Source organism: Sceloporus undulatus, chromosome 7, assembly GCF_019175285.1.
Source record: "Sceloporus undulatus isolate JIND9_A2432 ecotype Alabama chromosome 7, SceUnd_v1.1, whole genome shotgun sequence".
Lineage (NCBI taxonomy): Eukaryota > Metazoa > Chordata > Lepidosauria > Squamata > Phrynosomatidae > Sceloporus > Sceloporus undulatus.
This window is the reverse complement of record NC_056528.1, coordinates 46396559-46417782: the sequence shown is the minus strand read 5'-3', so window position 1 is coordinate 46417782 and position 21224 is coordinate 46396559. Positions and strand designations below refer to the sequence as shown.

Sequence of the window (21224 nt, the reverse complement as noted above, 5' to 3'; positions counted from 1 at the left end):
AGTTTGCCCTTCCCAGTAGCCACAGGCAAAAGCAAACTGCTGCATGCTCTCAGCCTCAGGGGAAGGGAGACAGTTGGTAGGGTAGATATATTACCAATGTGGGAATGAGTGAGATGAAATACTTGTAACTTAAGACCACACCAAGGGCTTGTAACAGAGATTTGAACTTCCTGGAAACAGTTGGCCTCTATTTCGGTACACCAAGTCTCCAAGGAGCGAGAAACTGAGGATAGAAAATAGGACATGGTTGCAAAGAATGCGGAGAAAGCCAACATGCAAGCTGGACCTCTCATTGCAAACCTATCATTCTGAGGTCATCTGTTGATTTGTTTCTGCTCCAGAAAGCTGTGGTGAGTGTATTTCAAGTAGGGAAGGGAAACTAGAGACGGGATTTCCTTTCCGTACAGTCATTGCTCCCGTCTTTGGGCTTCAGGGGAAAAAAATCTTCAAGTCAGTGGGAAAGCTCAGGTTCCCAGAAGAGAGACGGAGACTGTGGAGAAGACTTTGCAGAAGAAAATGGACAACCCAGCCGAGCTTGAAAGAGGACTCCTTTGCTTTTCAACACTCTCATTTCTTCCCGAGGTGGTCGTGGCCATTTGAAAGGATGGAAACTCTCAAGAGGTAAGGCCAATTCATCTACGGCGTGTTTCCTTTGGCAAAGCTAAAGCTGCAATTCTCAGCTTGGAAAAAAAATAATCCCCCTGAAAGCAAAGGCCCGTCCTTCCAAATTCAAAGAATTTCAGATCTAGATGTAAGTCTGCCGCTTGAAACGTCTTTGCCGGCCAGGAAGGAGGTTGTATTGAATTTAGGAGAGTTGACTTATGAAGACAGATGTTCAGGATCAGCTGTAAGGGGTAACGTTAATAAACGGACTGCCGGCTTGTATGGAGAAAATGCTTTCAACCAAGGCAATATATTGGACCAAGTGGATTTGTCATTCCCCATGAAAAGGTATCCTTCCGGCATTGAATTTCACCTTTTAACCCAAGCTGTTTTTACTTTATATTTTAATAATCAGAAACATCCAATATTTTAACAGGTTTATTAATATAGGGGATGGGGAGACATGTGCTTATATATTTATCTTATGTATATATGTATCTTTCTAAAAATATATATTTGTGCTCAGTTTCTACTTGAAGGAAGAAAAGGTGGTGTGCATTTTGCTTATTTGTTTGGCAAATGGTATTTTACCAGTATTCTTACTTTTAGTTTTGGTTTGATGGTTTCCCACTACCAGCATTGCTATCAAGTTTGCTTTGCAAACCTGGCATCCTCCAGATGTATCAAACTGCAAGGCTGGGGATGATGGGAGCTGCAGATTCAACAAATCTGGAGGGTGCCAAGTTGGAAATGGGTGCAACCTGGGCAATTGTATGTACCCATTTGGGTGTAAAGTCCCCTAGATTAGACTGGCAGCTATCACCAAAGAAACTGGAGCCAGCTAATATAAGAATATGAACTGCCATACCCAACTAAGGCTGCATCTTCACTGAAGAAGTAATGCTATTTGACACCACTTTAACTGCCATGGCACCGTCTTACAGAATTCTGGGATTTGTATTATGTTGTGGCACAAGAGCTCTCTGACAGAGAAGGCACTAAATATTGCATAAAACTACAAATCCCAAAATCTCATGGCAGTTAAAGCGGTGTCAAATTGCACCATTTCTACAGTGCAAATGGAACCTAAGTACTTTAATCCACTGAATTTAAACTGTTGACCACATTACAAAGTTATAGCAATCCATTCCATTTTAACTGCTATGGCTCCATCTGATAGAATCCTTAGATCTGTAGTTTGCTATCGTTCGGGGACCAGACATGCTCATTCTGTTAGAAAATTCTAAATGCCTCTCAACAAACTACAAGTCCCAGGATTCCATAGGATGGAGCTATAACAGGAGTGCTGCCAAACTGCTGCCATTGTACAGTGTAGATACACAGAAAATGATCTTTTGAGACAGCCCTGGGCTCTTGTTATTGCAACCTACTCCTTCCCAAAATCCACAAATAATCCCTGGGATTTGGTGCACATGCCCATCTGTAGTTCTGGCTTTCCTTTTATTTGGTGGGGCTGATGGAGTGTGTGCGTTTGTGTCTGGAAAAAACGTATTGGAAGCCATGTCTTTGCATGCTGTTGTGAGGATGTCCAAGTTGCGCCTTTCTATGAAGAGGAATGTTTTTAACCACACCAAAAACCACAAGAATGAAAGCTGATGACCAGAAGCCACTGTAGAAAGGAGCGCAGCAAAGAAAGAAAGGCATCTTGTTATTTTCCAATGATTATCGTGGCCACATCTGTGTCTGTAACTCTGTAGGGCTGTTGACCGATCCGGAGTGTAGTGTGTGAGGAAGAAGAAGAAGAAGGTTAACCTTCTCCCCTTGCACTCCACTCCTGATAAAAATAGCAGCCCCAAGCAAATGTTTCTTGCTGCAACAGAGAAGCAAGAAAGATGTAGCAGAGCAACATCGGAGTGTGATCAAGACAGCAAACATTATAGCTGAGGAAGAACAGAATAAGCCAGGCAAGGCTGCAGCAGTTTGCTTTTGCCTGAGCCTACTGGGAAAGGCAGGATTCTGCCTTCTCTCCTCCCTTTTTGCTGAATTAACTGAGTACAAACTATTTTGGAGTCTGAACTCAGTTTGCAGCAAGCGAAGTGAGTAGAAGACAAAAGGAGAAAATGGGACAAGGAGAGAGAAATTGGGGCATTTTATATGCTGAGAAAATAGGGTGACAGAGGACAGTTGTCTGGTATGGAAAGTGTTATAGTTGACAAGGGGAATTTCTATCCTGCAGTAAATAGCAGCTTCAAAAGAGACTATTTTCCCCCCACTCACAACTGTAAAGGGGAAAAAATCTCTCCATATACCGTGAGATCTGGTTCTGCCTGAGTACCCTGCGGCTTCTTTTAAACACATATGTACACTCCATTGTTTCAAAGATGAAAACGAAGTGGCCATGCAACATCAGAGAATGATCATGGTGGTAAATGTTTTTAATGAGGAAGAACACACAAGCTGGGAAAGGTTGCAGAAGTTTGCTTTTGCCTGAGCCAACTGGGAAGAAGAAGAGTCCACCCCTCCTTTCTTCGCCATCCTTTTGAGTTAATTGAGTACCAACTACATTTGCAGTTGGAATTTGGTTTGCATCTACTGAAGTGAGCTGAAGGCAAGGGATAAAGTGGGAGGAGGAGAGAGAAACTAGAACCTTTTAAAAGAAGCTGAAAACAGGATAGCAAAGGATTAACTGAGATTGTCCTTGCTAAATTGGGATAGCTGGACGGTAAGCGCATATAACAAAGCAAACTGCAAGGGGTTGTAGGCAAGTTCCAGAAGTAGCTCAGAACAACTACACAGAGGGGCTGGTGTCACTCAGATTACTTCAACTGCTGCAAATTTCTGGATTTTTGGCCCTTTTTTGGATTATACATGTTGTTGTTTTTGTTGCTGTGTGCCTTCAAGCCATTTCTTATTTATGGTGACCCTAAGGCAAACCTATTTCAGAGTTTTCTGGGGATGAGATGTATGACTTACTCAGGGTCACCCAATGGTTTTCTATGGCTGACCTGGGAACTGAATCCTGGTCTACAGAGTTGTAGTCGAATGCTCAAACCACTACACTACATTGGCTCATCACACATTTGACACCAATTGTCTAATTGTAGCCTTATTGGCTCCTTTTTGAATTGCATTTATTTCTCCGTTTTAAAACTCAATTCTATTTGGTCCAGAAGATTCACAGTTGGAGTACAGAGTATCACTTTGAATCTAAACAAGCAAACCTAAGACAATATGGTGTTCCTTTTTAGGTCCCCTTTTCTAGGAGAGAGACTCCCCATCTTCACCAGTTCAAACCATGCATTCAACATGTTACTTTGAAGTTGACAGTCTTTCTGGATACTGTGTCTTCTGAAGGGGAAATTATGATACAATCCTGGAGTCATCAGACAGGAAGGGAAATTATTTAGGGCTGGTATTACATTTGGAGATGTATGAAAATGTCTGTTGCTGGTGACACACCCAAACCTTGACATTAACAGGATGTTAGAGCCCTGGTTAAAAATACTTACAACTTGAGTTCCTCTTGCTAAATTAGTCACTTATTCTCTTGCAATTTTTCCTCCAGTTTTCTGGTGTTTGCAGGGGGGGGGGGACCAGTATATTCACTGCTGGAAAACAGGAATGGGAAGATGCTGTTCCACTCATCTTCTGCTTTTGGGAGGCAACTTGTTGTCCATTGTGGACAAAGACACAAGTCTAGATAGGCCTTCGGTCAAGCCCACCATGGCTTTTCTTACAGGTGGCTCATGTGAATTTGTAAACATGTGCAAACTGAGTATATTTGGGGATGCCTTGAGCATCAAAATGTTTTGATCTGCTACTAAGCACTTGATGCTGTCCCTCATGCTATTTAACATATACCTGACAAACTTCTAGGAGGGGTTTGGTGTTACTAGCATGCCAATGACACCCAAAACTATTTCTCCTTTCCATGTAATTTCTAGGGTACTGTTTACACAGCCCTAAAAGCCTACCCCCTTTTCATTTTTATCTTGTTCTTTGGGGATGATGCACATCCCAACCCCTGGTTCTGGTTCCCTGGATTTTCCAGGAAGATCTGGAGCCCTCCATTCTCATGCTGAAGTGACTGTCTGCATGGACATCCCACCAAGCGCCTGTCACATCTGCTGCTGCAAGTCACATGTTCTGAGGTCAAAATGATGTACCCAGCCATGTGTTCAAGGCTGGGCACTCATTCTGACCTCAGATGTGGGTAAGCCATGGCGGTAGCAGACATATATATATATATATATATATATATATGGTGTGAGCCGCCTTGGGTCCCAACTTGGGAGAAAAGTGGGATAAAGATAAAATAAAATAAAACAATGTGATGTTTGTCTTTTTAACAGGGCTCTTCTACTCAACTTCGATTGCCTTTGGGAGCCCCGCCAATCTGATCAAGATGGGAGACAACAGTTCTGCCGAAAACTGTACCGATCCACCGATGGATTTCCAGGCCTCCTTGTATGCAGCTACATACACGATCATCTTCATTCCAGGCCTCCTGGGCAATGGCATAGCCCTTTGGGTCCTGTGCCGCTTCATCAATAAGAAAAGCAAAGCAGTCATTTTCATGATCAACTTGGCTGCAGCTGACCTGGCCCACGTCTTCTCTTTGCCCTTACGGATGTATTACTACATCAACCACAGTTGGCCTTTTGGGGGTTTCCTCTGCCAGTTATGCTTCTACCTAAAATACCTTAACATGTACGCAAGCATCTGCTTTCTCACCTGCATCAGCATCCAGAGGTACCTCTTCCTGCGCCATCCTTTCAAAGCCAAGAACTGGAAATGCAGGTACGATGTAGCCATAAGTGCTGCCATCTGGACAGTTGTGGGGGCTGCTTGCTTACCTCTCCCAATTCTGAGGAGCCCAAGCTTAACCAACAGTACCAAGACCTGCTTTGCGGATCTTGGGGTGAGACAGTTGAATATGCCAGCCTCCATCATGATGGTACTCGTAGCCGAACTCTCTGGATTTCTTCTCCCGCTTGTGATAATCATTTATTGCACATGGAAAATGAGACAGTCACTCCAGGAATCCCACGCCCCTTTGCAACATGCCAACGAGAAGCAGAAAGCTTGGCGCATGATCTTGGGGTGTGCTGCTGTGTTCTTCATATGTTTCACACCGTACCATGTGAACTTCCCGCTGTTTATGATGGTGAAACAAGAGGCCATTCAAGACTGCTCCGTCCGCCGTAGGACTTTGTACTTCCATTCCATTTCGCTCTGCCTTGCGAGCCTCAATTGCTGTCTGGATCCAATTATCTACTATTTCATGACATCAGAGTTTCAGGAACATTTATTCCGGAACTGCCGTGCCAACATCTGGAGCCGCCTCACCAGCCTTGACAGCAGCAGGTCCCCGGCGTCCTCAGCAGAGGAACAGAGAGAGGGGGGAAAGAGGAATAAAAGTGTTTTAATGACCTATTTTTGGACTCTTCGACCACATAGGTCTGAAAGGGATGGCATGGAATCTCCTCTTTCTTGCTAGCCAAGGGAGAATGCACACATATAGGTGTGTTTCATTTCCATTCCTGCCACTGGGCTACTCAGTGCTTGGTGGCCCTCTACTGACTTTGTGATCTAACAGCATTAAAAAGTTCTGAGCTTGAAGTGCTGCTGGGGAATCTGACTGTCAATCTCTGGTGGCTAAAAAGTTGTCACGTAACAATTGTGGGGTCTTATATCATACAAATAGAGTGTCCCTGTTGTGATTCACTGGGAAAGGAAAGAAACTGTATGGGTAGTTAGCAGTCTAGGGGCCATGAAGCCAAGGGATTTGCTGTTGTGTCTTTGTTGCTGTTTGCATTTCCATGTTTTGGCAACCCTATCATTGGTTTTTCTTGGCAAGATTTGTTCAGAGAGGGTTTGCCATTGCCTTCTTCTGAGGGATCTTGCAGCACCTTTACGACTAACACTGAATCATAAGCTTTCATAAACTTGGTCTACTTCCTCAGATGCATAGAGTTAACATATGTGGAACATCAGATTATGTTGTGTATGTCCCCAACAGGATTGTTTCTATTCAATCTTTTTTAAACTAACACAATTGCTGCGAGAACAGGGCTCACATGGTAATGTCCTCCGTGTTCTGGAAGGCTTTTGGCTGAAGAGTGGGATGTTAATACTCCAAATAAATAAATAAGCAAGTGAATTAATTTCCAGTTTATAGCATTTAACATAATTGAATTAATCTCCAAAGCCAATGTTCTGATCTCTGCTCCTGGGACACTTTCTCAAAGTTAAAGGACTGCACTGAAGCTTGGTTTGGATCCAACACTAACCAAAAAGCTTTACTATACAGAAAAGTGCTTCAACGCAGACAGACAGAGTGACAGACAGATATAAGCTGAAACAATAGTTCCCAGACATCTAGACTCCCCATTATTGTGTATATGTCTGTTCTGTTTGGGGATAATAGGATCATTGTAACTCATAATAATAACTTGCCTTATTATTATATGTTTTCCATTCAATAAGACATCCAAAATCTAATATTCTAGAAGCAGAAGTCTAATATTCTTAAGCTGGGGTAAACTGGTTTTGAAAAATTGGTATTTACTGGAAAAAAGAGAGCAGGAACATAGCTAAAATCTTTTGCATTTAAGTGAATGAAGAATTTGCAGGGCACAAGTAACTTGAGGCAAAAAATAACAGATCGGTAAGAAAATATGGCAAGCATGATTTGTGCTTTTTCTTAAATTCTGAAAAAAATTGCAAGTTTCTGTATTACTAAGCAGCAGAAAGAAAAAGGATTACAAATTTGTATTGGAAACATTAATTTTGAGGCCTACTATGATGTAGAGGTTTATGACTGCAGATCAGGGTTCAAATCCATGCTCAGCCATGTAAACCCACTGGGTGACCTTGGTCAAGTCACACTGTCTCAGCCTCAGAGGAAGGCAAAGACAAACCCCTTCTGAACAAAACTTGCCAAGAAAACCCCGTGATAGGTTGCCAAAAGTTGGAGATGACTTGAAGGCACACAACAAGAACAACAACAATATCCCAGAAATAGCCATTCTGGCAACTGTTTTCCAGGAGTTATAGTCTAAATGATGATGATGATGATGATGATGATGGTGATGATGATGATTCCAGGTTCTGTATTTAATACTATGGAAGCCACAAAAACACATATGTGATGGAGGGCATATGTTGGCATTGGTTAGTGGAAACAAAGGGATGTCTGGTAACACTTTGTAGTGACATCTGGTAACACACTGTAATTCTGCTCCTATCTACAAGACCAGTTCCAGAGAGTGATATTCGGGGTTCCTCTGTGGCTGTTAAGCTGTGGGGAGCCATAGGGTTCCTTCCTATTCCCCTTACTAATATAATGGTGTGAATGCCAACTGACAGCAACAAGCCTTCCATGATCTCAAGCAGCATTGTTGGTGTGCAGTCCCATGATCTCTACTCCAGTGTCCACTAAAATCAATGTAACATCAAGATGGTGTTGTCAGGATGCTCTTCTCTCCTAACAGGTTCTTTCTGCCCATTCATTTGTCTCATCCAACTTGCATTGGTGGCTTCCAGCATCTCAGGCATACATCCTTCTGAGCATCATTTGCTATCTGAAACTGAAGGGATGACTGTGATATCATTACATAGATTGGCAGATTCACCCAAGCCTTCCTGAAGCTTTCATACACACCCAGCCACCATGATCTCCACTTCATTTTCCACCCATAGATCCCTAGATATCCTTACCTGTTCATCAGAAATGGGTACCAGAAAGCTTGGGCACTGTACGTAATATCTGGGGAATCTGACTGGACCCAGCGCCATCTGCTTTGAGTTTCCTACTAGCCAGATGAAAACTGTGGATTGTGGCATCCAAGGAAATATTGGTAGGGAAGCTGACTTGTTTTGTGTTAGAGTGGGAGGTTCAGACAGATGGTTATTTCTTTTTCCTTGGGGAAGTCCCATGTTTGAAGCAGGGGTGATGAAAAAATCAATTTCATTTCCCCTTGTATTTGCATTATTTAAACCCTATGTTTTTTCTACTTCTTAATGTGGCAAAAATTTGCCTCCTTCCCCACTCCCCCCAAAAATTGTTGAATTCTTCTAAACAAACGGGAGCAAAATTCTGCACCAGCCAGACTCAATAGATACAGTTATGTTCCCAGAAAGGTTGCAAGCGCTTGCCGTCTCTCGGAAGGCGGAAAGATGCAAATTCTAATTCAGCATTAAGATGGTAGATTATGCAGGAATTGAAACCCAGGCTTTTGTGAGTGAAGCACACAAAGCCCTCATCCTGGGTGGATGTTGAATCTCAGTTTCGCTTTCTCCTTCATTTGAATTTTTTAAGTCTCATTTCCGATAAAAGGTGAACTGAATTAACATTCTCACCCTTGAGTCAAGCAAAGAAGAATAGCATGATAAATGCAACAGTTCCTGAGACTCCAAATCTGAGAAATGTGGTATAAAGTTCCATCAGGGAAACTGCCCCACATCTTGCCTCCAACTCACCCCACAAATCACAACTTTTAGTGGTCGCAACTGCTCACCAACAGCCATTTACTAGCCATTGGAGAGTGGATGGTGATGGTGGTGGAGAAGTGACTAGCCATATGGTCCATAGCTGGACTACAGCCATAGCTGGACCCCAGAGACAGGCATCCCCCAGAGCTTTCCGAGGGTCCTCCGGAGGTCCGACAGGATGGCATCACTGATATCCACCCAGCCATAGGAACAGAGATGGCTGCTTCTCCATTATGCTCCTGTTCTCTGCCAGTAAATGATTGTGTCAAGGAGGCTGTAGTCAATAAAATGTGTTGTTTTACACAGCAAGGCTGGCAGACAACTGTGATCTCTGCAATGACCAAAAGAACGACTTAAACATGTTAGTTGGACTAAGCCACCAAAAGGATTCCAGCCTGTGTCTTTAGCCATTTGAAAAGCCTGTGTTTTCAAATTCCCCGTCTGCAGTAATGGAATCTGTTAATAAAAGTGGAGTCAGCTAATGTTCAGTTAAGTCCATCTCTGCCGTCTGGTCTTTTCATTTGAAGAGAAACGGAATCAGGCTAACTGCCTAGACTGTAACAAGATCGTTTGAGAAGCAAACGCTCAGCTTTCTACTCTCTCTCTCCAGTCTCATGGGGTTTGCTGCACTTCTAAGGCATGCATAAAAGCATCACGTGGCATCTTGTACAAGATGCTTAAAAAACCCACCAACAATGCCAAACACACACACACTACACACACACAGAGTAAATATCATCAGATACACTTAACAGCAGCAGGTTAATACTGATCTATACGCATGGAACTTGATGGACCTTTGAGGTTATTGGCTTCTCCACATCACCAGCCATGTTCCTGGTCAAATGAGGGCAACAGCAGAAGAAATGGATGCAAAATATAGGTTGGATGGCAGATGCATCAGCTCTCCTGGTGCACAGGTAGCTGCCATCTGCAAAACCAGATGATTTCTTTCTTTATCTAGTTTAGCACTGTCAACTCTAGCTAGCCACAGTACACTTGCTACGATTTCATGTAGAGATTCTTCTCTGTGCTTTTTAAACTGGAGACACGGGTTACTGATCTTGACACTTTCTACAAACAATGCAGGTGCTCCATGGTGGATCTGTGATGATCAAGTAACATGGAGGAGGACCAGATCTTGGGAACATTGTGTTTGCATGTGTTCAGAATGTTAGTTGCTGCATGGAGGTACCTTGAGCCTGGCCTTGCTGAGCTTGGGAAAGTGATCTTTTTTTGAGTACAGGAATTGCCAGCCAGCGTGAAAGCTGTCATTCAAAAGGTGACTTTTCCAAGCTCTAAAAATCAGTTGAGTGGATATTTTTGATTTTCCAAATGTTCAGAAAAGGCTTTAGGGTAAAGCAAAGTCACCTATATCAGTGCTTCTTAAGCTATTTGGTGTAAGGGACTGGCAGGGTTTCTGTCTTGCCCAGCTTGCCAGAGACTAGGACCATGTAGATGTCCAAACAGTTTGTGACATCAACTATTTCTTTCTTGGAAAGTCACTGTGAACTGATAACCAGTAGCTCTTGGACTGCTATTGGTCCCCAGACCACCGTTTTGAGTATTACTGGCCTGCTTTCAAGGAGGCTTGAAAGCCTATGAAGCTGTAGCCTACATTTGCTATGCTGGGAGAAGATGACACAACATCTTCTTGCCCCCATACCTTTAATCAAGGGCTGAAATCTTACACATGCTTCTGTTTAAAAGGGCAAGTGCTCATTCTGTTCTTAAAAGTTGTTGTTTTGTTTTCTTTTTAGTGATTTTTCAGTTGACTAACACACCTTGCTTCAGAAACTAAAGCAGTGTAGAAGATTTTAGATTAGATCAAGGAAGTATGGGAGGGATCAAGAGAATTAATGCAGAAAGTCAGAGGCTGAAACAATAATACAAGAATCATAACCTCCAACTATCCTGATTTAATCCTCTGCCATTCCACTTTTTAAGCTGCTTTTATAATGTCCCAGTTGGTCTCTCCCCCTCCTTTACTCCTTTGTCATCTCTTTACTTCAGTTGCTACAAATTGAGTTCAAAATGCAAAAGTGGTTTCAATGAACTCAGGGCACATGTGCACTCATGAAAAACTGGCCTCACCTTGCATTTTTCTGATCTGCAGAGGCCCTGCCGCAACCCCATGAAGTCCATATACCCAAAGCAATGTGCCTTTGATTATTACTTTCCTAAGAAAACTCTATGAAATTCATGGGGTCCCCATATGTTAGCAGATGCTTGGAAGGGAAGCTTCCTTCTTCTACGGCTACTAACCACCAATGGATTAAAATGGACCATGTCTGTGGTTGAATTGCAATATGATCTGCGTACCAAGAAATCCAGATTCTGTGCCTAGAAAAGCTGACCTCGGTGAACTATGCACCATTTCCCTCTTATTTTATTTTGCTTTTTAAAGTTCTTTTGCTATGTTACCTCATTGAGATCGATCTTGATTATCACAAGGACAAGTAAAGAGTTGCCCCCGCTGACTTCAAATATGATGCCTCCTTTGAGACTTCTGAGATTTCAACAAGTGTTGCCCACAGACTGCCAAATATACATCTGCAAATTGCAAGGGATGGGAACTTGAGTTGGCTCATTGCTTGGTTAGTAATTCTTTTTTAAAATTAAAGCTGAGATTCTCAATGCTTTCAAGGAACAGCAGTGTGATTTCTTTCTTTCTCCAGATCATGGACCACATCTTGCCTTTTGAGATCTGTGAGCAATTTTCTTTTTGCCTTTTAGACATACAGAACCATTCATCTACCTTCAGTGCCTGCATCGGAGTCAGCAGCTACTTGAAGCCATCTTAGTTGGTTCCCAGTGCCTCCTTTCTCTGCTCTTCCTCCCCTTTTGTAGTTGCTGCCTACTCAGCTGACTTCTCCAAGTCTGCAAACAGTGAGACTACCATTAGTCAGAGTGGAAGCAGGTTGGAATAGATGACCCTTGATGTCCCTTCCTACTTTAAAGTGGTATCTGCATGGACCATTGAATCCCAGTAGCTGATCTTAGGCAAGCCACACCACTCTTGGCATTAGAGGAAGGCAATGGAAAACCTCCTCAGAAAAAATCTTGCCAAGAAAATCCTATGATAGGGTCACCATAGACCAAAGTTGACTTGAAGACACAGAATTACAGCAGGGATGTAAGCCAATGCAGATGGTACAAACCCAGGCTTCCAGTGTTTTAATGCCAGAAGGATGCTTTTGCAAACACTACTGGGAATCAACATTGCTTTCCAAGATGCCAAGACGTTGCGAGCTCCAAACTACTCCAGTCTCATGACTCTAATTAAAGTGCATTAAGTGATTGCAGCCAGACATAAACCACAAAGGATGAGAGGGAGAGGCATTATGTGACATGCTAACACAGCGCCTCAAATCTCTCTCTCCCTCATTCCTGATGTAATCTCAAAACAATGCAGTCTCTTGACCTCTTCTCTGGGACTTAAAAAATAATCTTATCTAAAAACAGAATGAACAAGTGGAGCCTACCACAAAATCAGTGCAGTATATCACTTCTCAGTATTTTGTCCTCTAGATCAGGATTTTCCCAAACTTGAACTCTCAAAAGCACTTGCCTTCATGGCCAACAGACAGCAATTCTGGAAGCTGAAGTTCAAAACATCTTGCAGACCAAAATTTGGGAACTGTTAATGTTCAATTGAAATCTACCCTCCTGTAACTTAAAACCATTAGACTTGGTCCTACCATCTGAAGCAGCAGAGAACAAGCCCATACCCTCCTCTTTGGGGTATTTAAAGAGTGCAACCATGTCACCCCTCAATCCAACAAAACATTAGGGAGATTTGTGATAGTAAGCGCTGTTCGACAATGGAGTTGACTGCCTTCAAAGCATGATCAAGTCTTTTTACTGGAGATCTTTAAACAGAGGTTGGATGTCCATCTCTTAGGCATGCTTTACTCTCTGTTCCTCCATGGCAGTGTTAGGACAGATGGCCCTTGGAGTTCCTTCCAACTTTATAACTTTCTGGGGAATTCAGATATAGTGGTACAGCCCATGGAGTTGGGGTTGCCCCTTCCGTTGCCAGTGTTGCCCACCCTTATGCCGCATGGATGCTGATGAGAGATATCTCATTGTGACAATGTCTACCTGCCAATACCAAGGTGCGTTACTGCAGAATATGCAATGGCTCCATTTGCTACTGCAAAACCAACGATGACTCAAGATGAGTCCGAATCCATTTTAGGAAGAAAAAATACCAGCCTATATATAGAAGCAATGACTTTTCTACCTCTGCCATGTGACAGGAGCTGAACCCTGGGAGTCTGGGGTGCATAGCATGCTTGACGTTGTCCTCTAGAAAAATGGCATCAATCACAAGGTGCTCACCTCCTACTGGAAAAAGTCAATGCAGCGCATGCTGATGGTAAGATGTTTGCAAAAGCCTCCCAGAAGCATGCTGACAGTTTTACCACAGAGGCTTCCTTAGCGTTCTTGAATACGCTTTGAAAGCCCTGAGTAGTTACAGTTTTGTTTTCTATATTAAGCTGGAGGCAAGAAACCGGTGGGCGCATGATATTTGTTGGTTGACTCGTATCGAGTGCTTGCAGAAATTCAGCCGAAGCCAAGACAGAAATGAGAAAAGGTAGGTTTTATTGCTCTTTTATTCTGCTAACTGGTTGTCTAGCCGACTGTTGTTTCTTGTAAGAGGTTTGACCATGAATCCATTCTAACTAGCATCGTAGTAGATTCCCTTTGTCAGCTAAGCTTCCGACGAAAGAATATCTTCCCAAAGGAAATGCTTATTGATTTTTTGTTTAAAGTTTTAATAATTGTGATTGGAAGAAATGGCGGGGGCAAATATCAATCTACCGCTGCAAAGAGAGATAAAAAATAAGCAATGATGAATTTCTTGTAATGTACATTACAACTAGCATAAAGGATTGTCCATCCTTTAGCCTTTCAAAAATTCTGCAGAGAGAGCAATACTGGAAAATGCAAAACCGGACTCATTTTGCAGGAAAGATTAGCAATGTAATATTATCAAACACTTCAAAAGGTCTGTTTTGATTCAATTTATAATATGGCAATTTTCAAACAGATTTTCTCCAAGTTTGGCAACCGACTGAAATCCACAGAACTAGAGAGCGATATTAACCAGTTTAACCAGTTTCCATTGAATTCTGTACCTTTGGTCTCGGCACGATGACTATATCAGAATCCAACTCAATGCATTTCTATGGCTTGATAAAGACACATGCCTTTAGAGAAGGCCACTTGGGAGAAAGCTGAATTACAATTCTTTTCATTGCTGGGTATAATCTTGCTTTTGTCTGCAAATGTAGCTTCACCTCTGAGCTCTGATCTTGTACTTAGATGATATTGTTATTTTGGTTTCCAATGAGCCTTGGTAGTGGAGCATAAACAGAAAAGGGAGGCACTGATATAGTTCTGTATATCTACATATAGATATATAGGTGCTGTATATAGTATTGGCGAGCCACACACAAATGTCCATTAATCCATCAACCAATGATCTTTTTCAGTCTGTTCAGTTTCCATACAGTGGATGCAGCTAAGAATCAAGCATTCCTCAAAGTGTTGCCTGTGTGTCAGCCATGGAGTTGCCAGGTGAAATAAAACTCAGGGTTCTTGTAGCTTAATAATAATAACAACAACAACAACAACAACAACAATATTAATACCTCGCCTCTCCAATGAGATCGAGACAGCTGTCACAGTTGTTTAGGAGCAAGCGTTTTAACAAGAGTTATCATGCAAGCAACACTACTGAAATTTCACCTTCTACACAACTATTAAAAGGACAAGTTGTTGTTGTTGTTGTGTGCCTTCAAGTCATTCCCAACTTACAGCAACCCTAAAGTGACCCTATCACAAGGTGTTTTTTGCAAGGTTTGTCCAGGGGGTTTGCCATTGCTTCCCTCTGAGGCTGAATGTGACATGCTAAGGTGGGTTTCCATGGTCAAGTTGGGATTCAAGCCTTGGTCTCCCACAGTCTTAGTCCATCACTCATACCACTACACCATGCTGGCTCTCAAAAAGGACAGGTGCCCTCTCCAGTTTTCAGTCTGGCACCCCTAGGCAGTCATCAGATAGAAAGTCTCCCTCCTTTGAGGCCTTTAAGCAGAGGCTGGATAGCCATCTGTCAGGGATGCTTTGACTGAGAGTTCCTGCATGGCAGGGGTTGGACTGGATGGCCCTTGCGGTCTCTTCCAACTCTATGATTCTATGATTCTAAGTCCTCTTGTCTTGTCACCTGTGTTGGCCACATCTTGCTTAATATTTGCAACTTATACCCCAGCTTTCTAACTGGAAAGGACAAAGCAGCACACACAGTTCTCCATCTCCTTCCCATCTCCCAGCGTTCTTGAAGTTGAAATGAAATAAATAAATATCTTTACAATATGCAACAATCCTGTGAAGCAGGTTCAGCCGGATGCAAGGAAGTCACCCAGGGAGCTTCACAGGTGAAGCAAAACTCCTTTGCTACCCAGAGGCCAGGAACAGGTCTAATGGTTTTAATTCACAGGAGGGCAGATTTCGGCTGGAGAAGTGCCTGCTGGGGATGCTCTAGCTCAGTGATTCTCAAAGTTATTACTAATCAGTCAATCAATCATTATTAATTGATTAGTCCATAGGCCACCTCAAAGTACTACAATACAAAATAGAAAAACAAGGTAAAACAAGTGATTCCCAGACTGTGATCTTCCAGATGTTTTGGACTTTGCCTCCTAGAATTCTTGACAATTGGCCAGGCTGTCTGGGGACTTCTGGGAGTTGAAGTTCAAGGCAACTGGAGGACCAAAGTTTGGGAATCACTGCACTGGAGAAGTTAGACTCAATGGCCTATGGGGCCCCTTCCAATTCTATGACTGTATGAACCTACTCACCTCAATGGAAGAAGAGACCTTCTTGAGATGTTGAAGGAGACCCAAATCTACCTTCAAGGCCACATTGGGAATTTCACCTTGGATTCCCTTCTCAGAGACTTATGTGTGTATGTGCCTTCAAGCCAACTGTTGACATATGGCAACCCTCTTAGGTGAGGAATCCTCGGAGGTGGTTTTCCCAGTAACTTCCTCTGAAATATAGCCTACAGTACTTGAGATTCATTGGCAGTCTCCCATCCAAGTATTAACCAGAGATGACCCTGCTTCCAAGTTCAGATGGGATCAGGTGTTTTTAGAGTATTTTCCACCTTTAAGAGGATAGCCATGAATTATTAAGCCCTTTTATTTAGTGATGCATGGATCAAGCAGCTGTACGTTCAAAATGCTGAGTGCATGTTCCAGTAAAGGAGATATAGGAGCCAGTGGCAAAAAAAGGATGCCTAAAGAGAACAAAGGGAATGGGTAGAAAGAGAGGAAGAAATTGTGTCTGGGAGGAAAGCTGTTTGCAGAAATACTTGTGATCCTTAATGTTAGAATGAACGAACTAAAAATCTCCCCCCTGCATGCTTTTCGCAGTCTATCGTTGGATTTTCCATTGGTCTATGTTGCCCACATTTATTTTTAACTGCAGAAAGTATTGTGTGACATTTCCAGGCCGCCTCATCTTGACTCAGTTTGGCACTGTCTTAGTCAGACTGTTCATGATGGGCAGGAAAGGTTCACAACTTCACACAAGTAAGCGACTTGGGGTGCATTGGCGTGGCCACGTCCTTCCAGTCCTGCTTGCACATTAATTTTGCATGAATAAAAGCAACGGCCAATATGTGGTGCAATGCTTAGCAATGCATACTATCTCAAATGCATAACTACAGCTAAATATAATTTCCAAGAGAAGATTTGGTCCAGGGTTTTCCCAGTCCTAAGGATAAATATCAAAACGATAAGGAACGGTGTTTCCCCTCATGGTTTTATTTCATACTACAACTCCCATCATGTCTCAGCATTGGCAATGCTGAACAGGAACGATCGGACTTGTAGGCCAAAAACCTCTGGAGGGGCAACTAACCCTAACTTGGATCCCTGCTGAGCCATGAAAACCCACTGGGTGACTATGGGCAAGTCACGCTCTCTCAGCCTCAGAGCAAAGCAATAGTGAACTCCCTCTGAAGAAACTTGCCAAGAACACCCCATGATAGGGTCACCGTTAAATCGGAAATGACTTGAAAGCACACAACACACACACAAACACAAAAACAAATACACACACTTTAGTACAAAAGAACTGTTCTCTCACTTCAGCTGCCTGGACTTTTTTTGCATATCTAGAAATGTTTCCAATTAGATGAAAAAGCAAAGGTACGGGATTTGGAACGGAGGAGCAAAGTACAGCTTACGTAAACAGAAACGCATCTTCCAGGCACCGTAACTAACCTTCAGGGAAGCTTTGCCAGCCATTCAATCAATCAGTCCTGTATAGAAGGGAGTTCAGCATTCTCGTCTTGCTTTATGGCACGATAGATTGAATCCTTAACAGCGCAAAAATGCTTTGTGGTCCAAAGCCATTAGTAACAAAGTGCATACGCTTAACATGGATTCGATTCCAGTGGATAAAGCACATTACCTAATGTTAAATCGTTTCGAAAAACAAAACAGCATGGTTGTTGTTAGTTGCCATCAAGACAGCTTCAACTCAGGGTTGATTCAGTCAATACACCTGTAGTGCAATTTCCCTCCCCCCCCCCGAAACTGTCCCCTTTCCCACGCATTAAACTGGTATCAAAGTGCTATAACTGTGTAATGTGAAAGAGACTTAGGGCATATCTACATCTGCAGTTTGATATCACTTTAACTGCAACAGAATCCTGGGATTTATTGCTTATGGTTTTCTTCCAGGACTCCACAGCTGAAGCATCCTTGAGAGGTGGCCATCCAAACTCTATTACAAACTCTATTTTGGTAGATGTTATTCGCTATCAAGTCATCTTCAATGTATGGTGAGCCTAAGAATGAGAGACAGCATGGTGTAGCGGTTTGAGCACTGGACTATGACTCTACAGATCAGGGTTTGATTCCAAGCAAGGCCATGGAAACCTCCTGGGTGACGTTGGGTAAGTCACACACTCTTAGCTTCATAAAACCCTATGATAGGTTCACCTCAGGCTCAACGTAAGTTGGAAATGATTTGAAGGCACACGGCAATAACAATAACCAAGAATGAATGGTCTCCAAGATCCCCAGATGTCAAGGTATTGCAAACACAGGGCAGACATGACTTGCTTGCTTGAATGAATCCATCAGTAATGCAACCCTCCCCCCATTTTTTTCCTGCTGTCTTCCCATTTACCAAACATTATAATATTTTTCCAAAGCAACTTTTGTGTATTATTGTCAATAAAGTTACATTGGACCTTATCACACTAGAGGAATCCTGCTAAGAAACGGGATTTAAAGTAGATTTAAAATAAGGGGGGGAAACCCACAAATGTAGGAGGTTGATGACACGACGCTTCTGCAAACCTGAAATAAAGCGAATGCAAAGGGGACCATAATGACACCTTTTTACTTTTGGGAAGTTCTGAAAGTAAAAAGGTGTCATTTTTGTCCCCTTTACATTCACTTTATTTTCACGTTATTTCAGATTTGCAGAAACACTGTGTGATAAATCTTCTGCATTTGCCATTTTTTCCTACTTTAAATCTACTTTAAATCCCATTTCTGAGCTACTGTGATAAGGGCCATTGCGATAGTGGGGATGATGATGATGGATAGGGTTGCCAGATTTAAAACAGGAGAAGGTCCCCATTATTCATAGTTGTGTAGTAGCAAGTGTTGCCTATTACCTGGTTGTGACCAAAACTACACCTTCTTTTTCTACAACTGTAGAGGAGTCTTCCCAGCTCAGGATAAGAATGCTAAAATTCTCAGTATGAGAACAATGGCTACCTTTTGCATTGTGTATAAATGAGCTGTCAAGTAATGGACATTTGTGTGTGTGTTTTCAGCTACAGATGTACAACCATCGTTTGTTACAGAGGATCAACAGTGAGATGTTTATTGAGTGTGGCCCTCGGATTGCATTTGAAGATCTTCCCATGGTTGTAGTTGCTTCCGAAGGCATTTGCTTCGACCCGCTGCTTTTTCATCATGCACCAGTTTCGTGGATCTGGGTCCAAAGACACCGTCTTCCTCCATTTATCACAGAAAGGGCATGACCATAAGAGGGTGCATGGATTATCGTATGTGACAATGATTTTTTCCAAAATCGAATGGGCAACATGTTAAATAAGCTTCTGGATAAAAGTTCGAATTCAAGAAGGTGATAAAAGAAGGGGAAAGAAGCCTTATATGTCATCTCTGATTATTTACAGAAACAAACTCCAAGGTTCCTTAAAAATAAAAGATTTGTATTCTCAAAAAGGCACAAAGATATTGTGACAAGCAGCATTTATGTAAGATCTGGTTTCATAAAAGCCCAAGAGGATGCCAAGAAAGCAGATGGGTTTCATGTTTGCTGCTTCTCGAATTGTCATATAGCCTTCTTATTTCCGTGCTCCAAGAGCCCAGACCAGCTGAATGGCGACCTTTAGCTGATCATCTTACACCGTCTTTGCGCTTCATGAGAAACACAATGGCAACTGGCGGTTCAGACTGCAATGGTGAGAATGATTTTTCAAAGCGCTTCTACGCGATCATGTACACCATCATCCTGGTTCCAGGACTGATCTGGAACATTTTAGCTCTCTGGGTGTTTTATGGCTATATGAGAGAAACGAAACGAGCGGTGATTTTTATGATGAACCTTGCTGTTGCAGACTTGGCGCAGGTTTTGTCTTTGCCGCTCAGGATTTTCTATTACCTGTCCGAAAGCTGGTACTTGGGAAGAGAGATCTGCATGCTTTGCTTCTATTTGAAATACGTCAACATGTATGCAAGCATCTTCTTCTTAGTCTGCATCAGTGTGAGGCGGTTTTTATTCCTCATGTACCCCTTTAAGTTCAGCGACTGCAAACGCGTCTATGATGTGTACATCTGTATGGCTGGGTGGATTGTCGTCTGCGTTGGCTGCTTGCCTTTCCCCCTTCTACGGCTTTCCCCTAATGAGACCCAAGCTAACAATAAGTGTTTTGTGGACCTTCCAGTTAAAGCCGTAGATGGTACCATCTCCATTGCCATGATGACCATTGGTGAACTGGTTGGGTTTGTGACACCTTTGCTGATCATCCTCTACTGTTCCTGGAAGACGATCTTATCTCTCCGAGAAAATAATTCAGTCTCCCAAGACCTTGGAGAGAAACAGAAAGCTCTCAAGATGATCCTGACTTGCGCCGTGGTCTTTCTGATTTGCTTCGCTCCTTACCACATCAGCTTCCCTTTGGATTACTTGGTGAAAGCCAACAAGATAAAAGACTGTTATGCCCGGAAAGTGATTTTGATATTCCATGCGGTGGCCTTATGTCTTGCCAGTTTAAACTCATGCGTGGACCCGGTCATTTACTACTTTACTACTGATGAGTTCCGAAGACGGCTCTCCAGGCAAGATTTACAGGACAGTATCCAGCTCCACAACACGCGCTATGGAAATAGGAATGACCCGAAACATGGGACTGCCATTGAGGGGGTGGTGGAAAATCCAAATTATACTCCCTGAAATGGCTTCACTGGACTACAGAGACTCAGAATCTTATTGTTGTGGCATGGGCAAGGTTCTCATGTCCTTGATAATCTATAGCATACTTGATTTTTCAGGATGGCACCAGTAGCTTTTGGCAAGCATTCTGTTAGTGACATAAGTTTCCCTTATGGAGCCCTGGTGGCGCGGTGGTTAAATGCCAGTGCTGTAGCCACAAGGTTGTGAGTTCGATCCCAGGCAGGGCTCCAAGGTCCACTCATCCTTCCATCCTTTCATAGGTCAGTAAAATGAGTCCCCAGCTTGTTGGGGTCAATTGGCTTACATGTTGTAAACAGCTTAGGGAGTGCTAGTTCACCGATAAGCAGTATAGAGATGTACTTGCTCTTCCTATCATGAATGTGCTCATCCTTATTTGGGGTCGGTATTCCCATTTTCTCTCTACAGTACTCAAAACCGCCCCCCAGTTTACTGTAAAGGTCCTGAAACCACACTGGACAGCCATTTCATACTTCGCAGCAAGCAGGCAGGACTGGAGAAGCGTCTGGCCATGTCTGTGTAGCCAGATGCAAAATGATGACATCCCAGGGTCCTTCCAGCTTCTCATTGCTGTTGTATTCAGTAAACATCTGCTATGGGACATACCCAGACGCTTCTCCATTCCTACCTAT

The 21224-nt window shown here is 42.8% G+C and overlaps 2 protein-coding genes across 2 annotated transcripts; both read left to right on the top strand.

Annotated features, from left to right (window-relative positions):
- Positions 1–238: 238 nt before the first annotated feature.
- Positions 239–7514, top strand: P2RY10 (P2Y receptor family member 10). The gene is made up of 2 exons (XM_042477785.1): positions 239–621; positions 4917–7514. Exon 2 carries the CDS (start codon positions 4970–4972, stop codon positions 6062–6064), a length of 1095 nt encoding a protein of 364 aa, XP_042333719.1. The 5' UTR covers positions 239–621; positions 4917–4969; the 3' UTR covers positions 6065–7514.
- A 6063-nt stretch (positions 7515–13577) lies between these two features.
- GPR174 (G protein-coupled receptor 174) lies at positions 13578–20787 on the top strand. The gene is made up of 3 exons (XM_042479674.1): positions 13578–13660; positions 17820–18034; positions 18929–20787. The coding sequence occupies exon 3, from the start codon at positions 19543–19545 to the stop codon at positions 20572–20574; it is 1032 nt and encodes a 343-aa protein (XP_042335608.1). The 5' UTR covers positions 13578–13660; positions 17820–18034; positions 18929–19542; the 3' UTR covers positions 20575–20787.
- The last annotated feature ends 437 nt before the right edge of the window (positions 20788–21224 follow it).

Bases quoted from the DNA above. Each gene is read 5' to 3' on its own strand.
- P2RY10 (XM_042477785.1), top strand. From the start codon at position 4,970: ATGGGAGACAACAGTTCTGCCGAAAACTGTACCGATCCACCGATGGAT.
- GPR174 (XM_042479674.1), top strand. From the start codon at position 19,543: ATGAGAAACACAATGGCAACTGGCGGTTCAGACTGCAATGGTGAGAAT.